We start from the raw sequence: 9,518 nt of genomic DNA, 5'->3' as shown, positions 1-9,518 counted from the left end.
TAAGGGCTTTATGCAAGTTTTAAATAGATTAGAACGTGAATATAACTGAGGGGTGTTAGTGTATTTATAGTAGAGTTGTTAACCACTTTTATTGGAGTAGTTCTACATTTATTGGTGGATAACCGTCTCTTTATTTTGGGAGTTTGTTAGGATATATCTTTTAACGAAGATAGAAATAATAATAGAGATTCGGAGAGACAATTACTTATTTAGATAAGTACAAACCGGTCTCTTTTATCGTGCCCGACCTCTTTAAAGAGGTTGGGTATGAGTAGAAATCACCCCCTTTTAGGTGGATTATTCATTTTTATTGGGTCCAGTTTTATGTTTTCGACCAGGATATGAACAATTAGTAACCTAATAATCCGAATAAAGAAATTCAAATCGAAGATATTGGAGCTAAGAAAACAATATTCAAATGTAAAATCATTTGTGTTTGCAAAGCATCAAAATTCTAAATCATAAAAGAAAAAGCTGCTCATTATATAACCTGCATCGTATATTATCAGTTTGGATAGTGTTTCCCCATTGCTAATATTTTCTGTGATTGGAAGAATGACAAAAAGGGGTGATAGTCATGATCAAGATAAGGAACTTGTGTTTGCTAAACTTGGGAACAAAACTACGTTAGGACTTGGGAGTTAGGAGTTAGGAACAGTAGCACTATAAATTATGAATATTTTATGAATCAATGGGCAGGAAAGGGATCATGATACATGTACAAAAACAGCAGAATGTGAAAAATGAAACGCAAAAGCAAAGGGGTTTTCTCTTTTCATATTTGACCTTTAAATATCAGATTGCCATGGTTGATTGGGGATGATCCGACAGGGAGGCACCGTTTTATGAAGCATATTTGTACCTTTGAATGTCACCATCTGATGGCAATTCTTTCTGTAGCTGATAAGCTGCAGCACAAGGTTAAACCGAATCAGAATTTTTTATCCCATTTTGGAGGCTGAGGTTCCATTCTCATAATGGAGGCAGGCTAAAATAATGGGTCAAAGAAACAGATGTAGCTCTCAACTCAAAAATGCTATTTGAAGAAGCGGCAAATGTAAACCTAGCTACCAACCAAAAAGTAGTAAAGCAGAATAAACACCTGGTCTGGTATCATCTTGCTAAATCCAAATTTATTTGTCCATATCGATTCTGCTTCTTCTGCAGCTGGTAGCACAAGGTTCTTCACATTCAAGAAAGAAAGCAGCCTCTCAATGCAAGAGAAGAGTGTTTGGAAGTAACCCTGACATACCAACCAAATATATAATTAATGCGCTACAGACAAGTACAATTGATCACAATGCAAAGCTATAAATCAAAATGATATAGCATAGATCATGTCAGCAAGAAGACAGAGTAATGATGCAACCAAAACTACAGTCTTGCACCTTTCCGTGGTCCTTGTTAGTGGTTGCAACCAAGGGGAGTTCGGCAATATCTTTGCCAAAAATTCGAAGCATGCCCACAGATACCACATATGAACTTCAAGGTCAAAATACAGAAAGGAAAACTGTAAACAGTAATTTAAAAATGAAATACCAATAGCAACCACAATGAAGAAGAGAAAATAAAACCTTACTTGACCATTAATACTGCACAATACATTCCTCCAAACTCCTGCCCCCGAATATTCCTTCTATAAGAAGGATGCATTATTTGGGATGAAGGAAAAATAGAAACTGTACCAAAAACGAGTTGAAAACATTGTTGTAAAGGAGTATTCATACCCATAAACCATGGCTGAAATAAAGTCCCGTCCACTAATTGCATCAACTATGGGACTGAAACATTCCTGAAATGTGCATGAGATATCTCAGACTCTGCATATCATAAGTCCAATAAATGCATCAAATGATCTCATTGAACACTCAAATGTGGTAGTCCAAGGTGATATCTTAGTACTAGAGAGATCACGTTGTAACACATTAAACAATTAATGCCCCATGCAAAGCATTTGTAAATGCAGCACACTAGGGAACACCCTGTATGCAAGTTGAGCAATGACATATGTTAATGGAAAGTGGAAAACCATACCTTAATAGCTAGCTAATAAAGGAGAAGAACCACTCTCCTTGTATACAACATCAAGCATCCCATACTACCCGATGTAGGAGTTTGGCACCGCATAATACCCAAGTCCCTAACATATACTCACCTCCAAGGTTCAGTATTTTTCAAGGATAAATAAGGGGAGGCAAAAGATTGATTTAATAGTGTTTAATAAATGAGTGCAGATGTTCAAAATTAAACTGTCGTTATATTTTTAAAATAATGAGACTATGGGAATGCGAACATGACAATGTCCTGATAATTCCCGTATGATGAGATCCTGATCCTATATTAATATCCAACTGGCAACTAGTTAATAAACTACTAAATCTTGTCAAAGGGAAATCCACCGGAAAATTTGGCAACATGAGAGCAAGCATCAAATCATGCCAACAAAAGCACGATCTCATAATTTTTCCAGTTATCGTTAAATCACAAGATACAGCCAAATAAACATACAAGAATTAACTCAGAAAGTGTATAACTAAAAACAAAGGACAGAAATATAGTTTTCCAAGGGTTAAGAAGCAAATTAGCTCTATGATTTGTTGGGGAATCAGAAAGGATAATAACCTCCATCCACTCAAGGGAGAAGCACAAAAGGTTATAAACAAATTCAGAAGATGGCCAGCACTTACGTGGAAGATTGAAACAGCCTCCAAAAGCAATGGCCTGGTTTCACGAGAAGCAATTTTCCCATTAAGAAGCTTCCATCTTACGTCAATATCATTGAGGGGTTCCAGTCCTTTCTCCTCTTGCTTTTTCTTTATAATTCCCAGTAGAGATTCAGGGAGTCTCTCAGCACCCATGACCAGAAGGTTCTCCAAAGTAGAATGTATTCTTGTACAATCATTACAACAAAGCCACTTCCCCACTGGCAATTCCTGTCGTTGGGTTCCAGAGATATTAGGTCCAATACACCAGAGAAGTGGCATCAGAGGAATCCAAGGCATCCAAATGAATGTTCACGTATAAAAACAGATCAACAAATTGCATACCTTCAAATATGCTATCTTATGTTCCCTCAAACAGCCAACATGATATTCCTTTTCACACTGCAGCAAACAATAGGGATAGCAAATAAAAACTAACTTTTGATTACTTAGATCAAGAACTAATCACGAATCATTAAACACTTCTACGAGAAAAGAAAACTAGACTTGGATGTTAGCAGTGCCAAGTAAAACCAAAATCAAAACAGAACTAGAATCAACACCTGGTCACATAGTATAATGGTGCGTGGGCCAAAGCCGGATCTGCTGAAGTCAACACCTCTGCATGAACAAAAAATTCTCTTCGGTATTATATAACTAAGTGCAAGTCACAGATAAATGAAATCAAATAAATGAAATGGTTTCCAGTATTTATGACACCTGCATAAAGCACATGCACCAAGGTCAGCTTCAACATCTTTGACTATGCGTATGCATCTGTTTGTTATTGCTTGGATAGGATCAACTCCTTCAACCCTTCCAGCTGCAACAGCATTGGAATTGTACGCCACAAACTTCTCTCTCTGAAACATGTTTTGGCAAAATTCACAATACCAGTCACCGCGTGGAATACTTGATAGAGATGCACATTCTGTACAATTCAAAACATAAGTACATGAAAGACCAGTTAGAAGAGTCAACATGACTATTTTGTAATTTATCAAAGAGAAAATATTCCTTGTGATCCAGTATATCTTGAAACAAAATTTCAGGCACCAAAAGCAAAGAGCCATATATGTGAAATTGAAAATTAAAATAATTTTGCAAAGATACATCACATTAAAGAAGTCCACGTACAATAATGACTCAAAGCAAGGCCCAAGGAGTAAACTACATTCTATAAAAGCTGAGGAAAGAGAGGATAAACAATGATGAATAAAGATGATTCCACATTTCACAATTCACAGAGTTACAAAGCAGATATTTGCCAACAGATATTTGTCCCTCAAATTTTTAATATTGTATATCTGACCTTTATGAAATGCTCTTGGGCATCCATCACAAAGCAACAAATTTCCACCATCCCAACAAACAATGCATAGATCATCGTTATCTGTTGCCGAATATTTTCGATCTTTGGAGAGAGATATTGCTAACTCATGGAGAGATACACCATTTGATGTATAAATGTAAGCATAACTGCTCAAAAACATTACAATATCCTTAATAAATACATATGCACAGTTAAAAAGCATTCCAAAAAGCTGCTTTACATCCTGCCCACAACACAACCAGTAAACAAAAAGGAAACAATGACTCACGGTTTCTTGCGAGAAGCGCAACCTGCATGGGCCTCAAACTGTGAAGGGCTGACCTGCAACACATGTGGAATTGAAAGCATTATGTTTACAACTTAGAGAACCTAGAGGAATATCTATAATTATACAACCATGTGAAAGGAGCAAAACCTCAGAGTCGCAGCATCTGCAAACAATTCCAGAGCCCATTTTAAAGCCTTCAAGCAATCTCTGTCATCCACAATGTACATGTTAACAGAATAATCAACAAACAGTAGCTTCTACTAGAATTACACATACAAACAACCTTCCCACGGGCATAATAAGCAACTTCAGTTCCATCAGGTAATCCATTCTCTTCAAAAACTAACTTATGCAACCGCTGATCCCTTGAAAAGAATAAATTGTGTAGAGAAATGATGATTATCATCACTAAAGAATAAAGAATGACAAAAAAACAACTCTACAGCTGGATAGGACATATAAAGGTGAGTGAGGACTAACTTCTTAGTTATTTTCCATTGGCTCTTATTTTGTGGGGATAAACACTTAGCATTTGAAGTAACTTCCAGAATCTCTGAGTTTCCTGACAGCTTCCTAGTAATAATATAAATTCGTTAGAATAAAGTGGAAATGATTTGGTTCTGAAAAATGCAGCTCCAAACATATTATCTTAGAAACTTTAAAAATGTCAATAACAATAAATAAATAATGGCGAACACTCCCTTCTTTCTCATCTTCCATGAAGTCGTCGTCTTTGGTAGAATAGGAATAGAAGCACTCTTGGAAGACTTTGACTTGTTAGCCCATTTTGATGACCTTAATAACACAGTTGAAAGCATGAATTAAAAAATTTTAATAAAATAAATAATCTGGAAAGAAAGCAGAATATGTGATGATTATTTTGGAAAAAATAGCAGTTCATTATATGCATTAAGTTTGGAACCACAACCACAGAACATTGGTTAATGCAAAATCGAAAAAAACCAAAAATTTACAATAAATAGGACAGAAAATAGATAAAAGTACCAACTTTGTTCTTTTTTTCCTTTTTCTTTTATTTTCTGAAGCAATAGACAGCTCAGGAGCATTGGATGGATTGGAGACAGACATTGGTCTGGGGGACCTGAAATATTATACCATGATAAAAGAAAACCAAAATTAAAGAGGACGGAAATGAGGTTTCAAAACAAAGTCACTCAGTTTCCATAAGCTTATGAGCTTACATTTTGAACTAAACTTTGACTTACATTTTCAACAGTGACAATATGTCACTTAATATGAATATATTACCAGCCCTAGCTTTCAGAAAATAAATGGCAAAAATTAAGTTATTACAGTTGTCTACAAATTTCCATTTGGACAGTCCTCTCACACAAAAGTAATTAATGGAGGCTCACAAATTGCAACTATTATTTGCAACTGGCAGACAACAGCATGATAAAATTTATGGCAATTTTACACTCATTTTCTCCAAGATTTGGTAAACTTCAACCTGATTCCCTTCTATTTGCAAAAACATACATAAACGGCTGCACCTGATTACTACATTCACTATCATGTATCTGGTAAAATGTAAGACTATACATACAGCAATAACATCTGATAAAGGGAGGTTTTGGGAAGATCAGCATAATCCAGACACATTGTAACCTTGGGGGAAGTTATTATAATATATCCTAAAATTTAAATACTAGGTTCCCGGGAACATATATGGACTAACTGCTGGCTAGAATGATTTAAAACCAACAGAGCTGAATGGCAGCAGACAAAAGGCCGTCAAATAGAATTCCCAACAACAAACCAATTTAACCCCCTCCCAAACCCCCCAAAACAAAATGTTTCACTTTTCTGTATTAGCCTGCTGAAATTAGGCCAACTGAGAAATTAGATTCAAAAGTCAGTTTTTATCCTTAAGTTCAAAAAGACGCAGGCCGTCAAACATGACCATAACCAATAAGTTATGTGGAATGAATGAATACCTGACTCTCTTGCTAACTGCCTTATCAGAACTGTCTTCGGATTTCCTCGATTCAACACAATAACAGCATATGGGCCCCACTCTTGCCGCACATGAGAAAGGGAAACACCCTATGGACAGATCATAACGCTAATGCTAAAGTTACAAGGCAATAAAAAAGGTGAAATACTAAAAGTAAAGAAAAACTCCATACTTAATTTCCTATTTTTCTAAACCCACAGATACCAAAATAGAACGAATCTGAGTAGCAGAAGCAAAGCTCACCTTTGCATCTTTTACAAGTAAAATGTTTTTCTTCATGCGGAGAACGAAGAAAGTTTTGAACTGTCGCCTCCAAATCATACAGAGGAACTCCCCTGCACGTTCTCGATAGATCAAGCAAGCTCTTCCCATTTTCAAGGCAGATATACTCTGCTGCTCTCCTGTATTGTCCACAAGCATGGACCTCGAATTTGGAAGGCGGAATAATCTACATAGGCAGAAGAAAGTAACAAGGAAAAAATAAATGACGGCACAGTATCAGAACAACGGAACAATTATTTACGCGCAGACAGAATAACGACTCACCCTGCGTTCATTGCACAGAGAGCATGAGCACAATATTCCCAGATCTCTTATAACACCCCGTAATCCTGAAGCCTGTAATAAGAACGTACCAGTACTAAAAATGCGTGGCCACTACCACTAGACCACTACATACATTAGGGAGAGAATAATATTACTCCAAAATTGATAATATCATTTTAATCTGATGAAATTTTATTATAAATGTTATTTGTATTAAGAGTCACATTATCAATTTGAGAGTGAAATCCATGTACTAAAATAAACTATCGTTTTGGATGTGAAAAGGCATAAATTAACCGCCAAGAACTAGCTATATGGGATAATTAAGAAGAGAAATGAGAAATCTTTGTTTTATCTGTTATACATGAGGTCAATGGATCTTATATCTAACGGTTAATGAGAAAAATGAATGAATATAATAACACCTAATATAACTATGAATAATCTTAAAGGGACAAAAAATTAGGTTTGCCAGGTAGTATTGAATCTAATAACCTTGGTTATATTAGTCGTTATTATCTCCTTTTTTCTCTTATTTATGCTAACAACTCAAATGTTATTCCGTATTAGACAAGAGCACAATCTAATAGTGGCCCATACCGCTTCTGCTATTGCCTAGTAGCTAAATCAATCGCTAAAATTTGACTAGCAGTAAACTAGAAGTCTATAAGGAATGAAGTACAATTCAATTCAATTCTTATTTTAATTTTATTCATTCATTAAAAATAAGATGTGGCGTGGCCACTTATATGCTGCACAATCTACTATTGGCTATGGCATAAAGCTAATTTGGATATTATTACCACTTACAACTATATTTAACATTTGAAAGGTTAAAACATGTATTTATCAACTTAAAAATGAATTTAATTTCCTACTGTTAAAATGTTTTACATAAAAATTCAATAGTATATTGAAATATTATTTAAAACTAACTAAATTAAAATTCTAAACAGATAAATTTAATTAAAAGATTATATAAAAAACTCGTGAAAAATAATCGAAAACATCTATATTTTTTATTTCTCATAGAGTCCTCTAATATAATAAGATCAATCACTAATTTATCGTGCACCTGAACTCTGTTTAAAATTTGTTGTTGGCCACAAACTACACAAAGTAAAATTTGAAATCCATTATTACCTAAAAGGACAAGTAAACTATCGACTATATTATATTTGTACCTAAATATGAAAACGCTTTTTTTAGTCCTTCTTCTCATAAAATCTTCTTAAGTAAAGTTTCTAACTAGATAGTCCAAAAAAGGAATAGAAGAAAAACCTGAGTCATATTTCACAAAATCACAAACATAACGAACCTTCTTAATACCGCCCATGTAAACCACCGAGACCCCATCAAGAAGACCAGTGTGGAAGAGCTCCTTCACCGTCATGGGCGTCTTGTTGACCACAATCTTCTTCGACATCTTCATTTCCAACTTGTTCCTCGATATCCCGCTCACCTCTCCACCAACATCATTCGAAACGACTTTCCCTTCCAGTGCCGCCGACCGTCGTGTAAACCGCTTAAATGGCCTAACCATCGAAACGCTGAGCTCGCATTTCGGTTCGGAACACTTGTTCTTCTTTCCCGCCAAAATTTTTGTTCCGTTATTTTCTTTCATTGGAAGCTTGGCATTCGGTTCTACGTCTTCGCGAATCCTGAATTTCTTAGATTCATTGGTATTGGAAATTTCGTTACATAAATTCCGGTGTCCCATATTAGCTCTGGTATAAACAATGTAACCGTTCACCATGGAAACGTTCCTCGTGTTGCTGCTGCCGCCGCCACCGCCGCCAATGAAATCCGGCACCTCAGCTGGAACGAGCGGAGACTGATCCATCGGTTAGTTCAGTAACTGCAATGAAAACAAAATTGAAAGGCAAAACAAGAAATATCAAAAAGAATTGTGAAGTTGTAGGCGGAGAAAGGGAAATGAATGAGAAAGGAGAGTGAAATATACGAATAGCAGACACAGCGCATTGGAAGTGACGGAAAATTGAGGATAATTGAGAGTGAGAATCAGTGTAGGGTTTTTGGAGCAGAGTTCTGTCTCTGTTCAGTTTCCAACACTCCAAGTCAATAGCTAAGTCGGCAACTCTGAGGAATAAGAACGGTTATCACTGGTACATGGGACACCCTGGTACACATCGAACAGAAGATGATTGAGAATTGGGGGAAAGGGGGGGTTTTAACATCGGAAATTTATCTTATTTCACACCACTTTAATTTTGTGGGGACAAGACAAGACCATCTTTGTCTCTTTGGTATCTCTATCTAGACTATTTTTTCTCTTAACTTTAGTAAATATTCAATTAACAGACAAATCGTATGATTAATTTACTTCTTGTTGTGATAAACACAATAGATATAGATGCCCATTAATATCATGGTTGGGTGACTCACTTTTTATATTACCAAAAAAGAACTTACATTAATGAAGGTTGAAAATTTTTTTTCATTATGCTTATAAAAAGAGGTTAAGCATCCGTCAATATTACACACAACAACTAAATAATATTCTCTCTCTCTTTCATATTATTAATCTTTATTTTCTCTCTTTGTATACCTTACTATAATATTAGTAAATATATTAATCATATCTATTATATTGTGATAATAATTGTGATGAATATTACTATTAGAGATATAATTATATTTTATATTTATTACATCTTCTTTATTTATTTA

The 9,518-nt window shown here is 35.3% G+C and overlaps 1 protein-coding gene across 1 annotated transcript; it reads right to left on the bottom strand.

Annotated features, from left to right (window-relative positions):
* Positions 1-462: 462 nt before the first annotated feature.
* LOC112696573 (uncharacterized) lies at positions 463-9,273 on the bottom strand. Its single transcript, XM_072198166.1, has 21 exons — positions 8,791-9,273; positions 8,146-8,685; positions 6,828-6,899; positions 6,525-6,729; positions 6,262-6,370; positions 5,313-5,405; positions 4,951-5,098; positions 4,784-4,890; positions 4,587-4,668; positions 4,451-4,510; positions 4,304-4,356; positions 4,015-4,181; positions 3,423-3,633; positions 3,266-3,323; positions 3,048-3,104; positions 2,688-2,933; positions 1,728-1,792; positions 1,580-1,636; positions 1,389-1,482; positions 1,103-1,243; positions 463-908 (listed from the first exon to the last, which is right to left on the bottom strand). Exons 2-21 carry the CDS (start codon positions 8,668-8,670, stop codon positions 789-791), a joined length of 2,670 nt encoding a protein of 889 aa, XP_072054267.1. The 5' UTR covers positions 8,671-8,685; positions 8,791-9,273; the 3' UTR covers positions 463-788.
* Between the last annotated feature and the right edge of the window lie 245 nt (positions 9,274-9,518).

Source organism: Arachis hypogaea, chromosome 6 (genome assembly GCF_003086295.3).
Source record: "Arachis hypogaea cultivar Tifrunner chromosome 6, arahy.Tifrunner.gnm2.J5K5, whole genome shotgun sequence".
Classification (NCBI taxonomy): Eukaryota; Viridiplantae; Streptophyta; class Magnoliopsida; order Fabales; family Fabaceae; genus Arachis; species Arachis hypogaea.
This window is presented reverse-complemented; position numbering and strand designations above follow the sequence as displayed.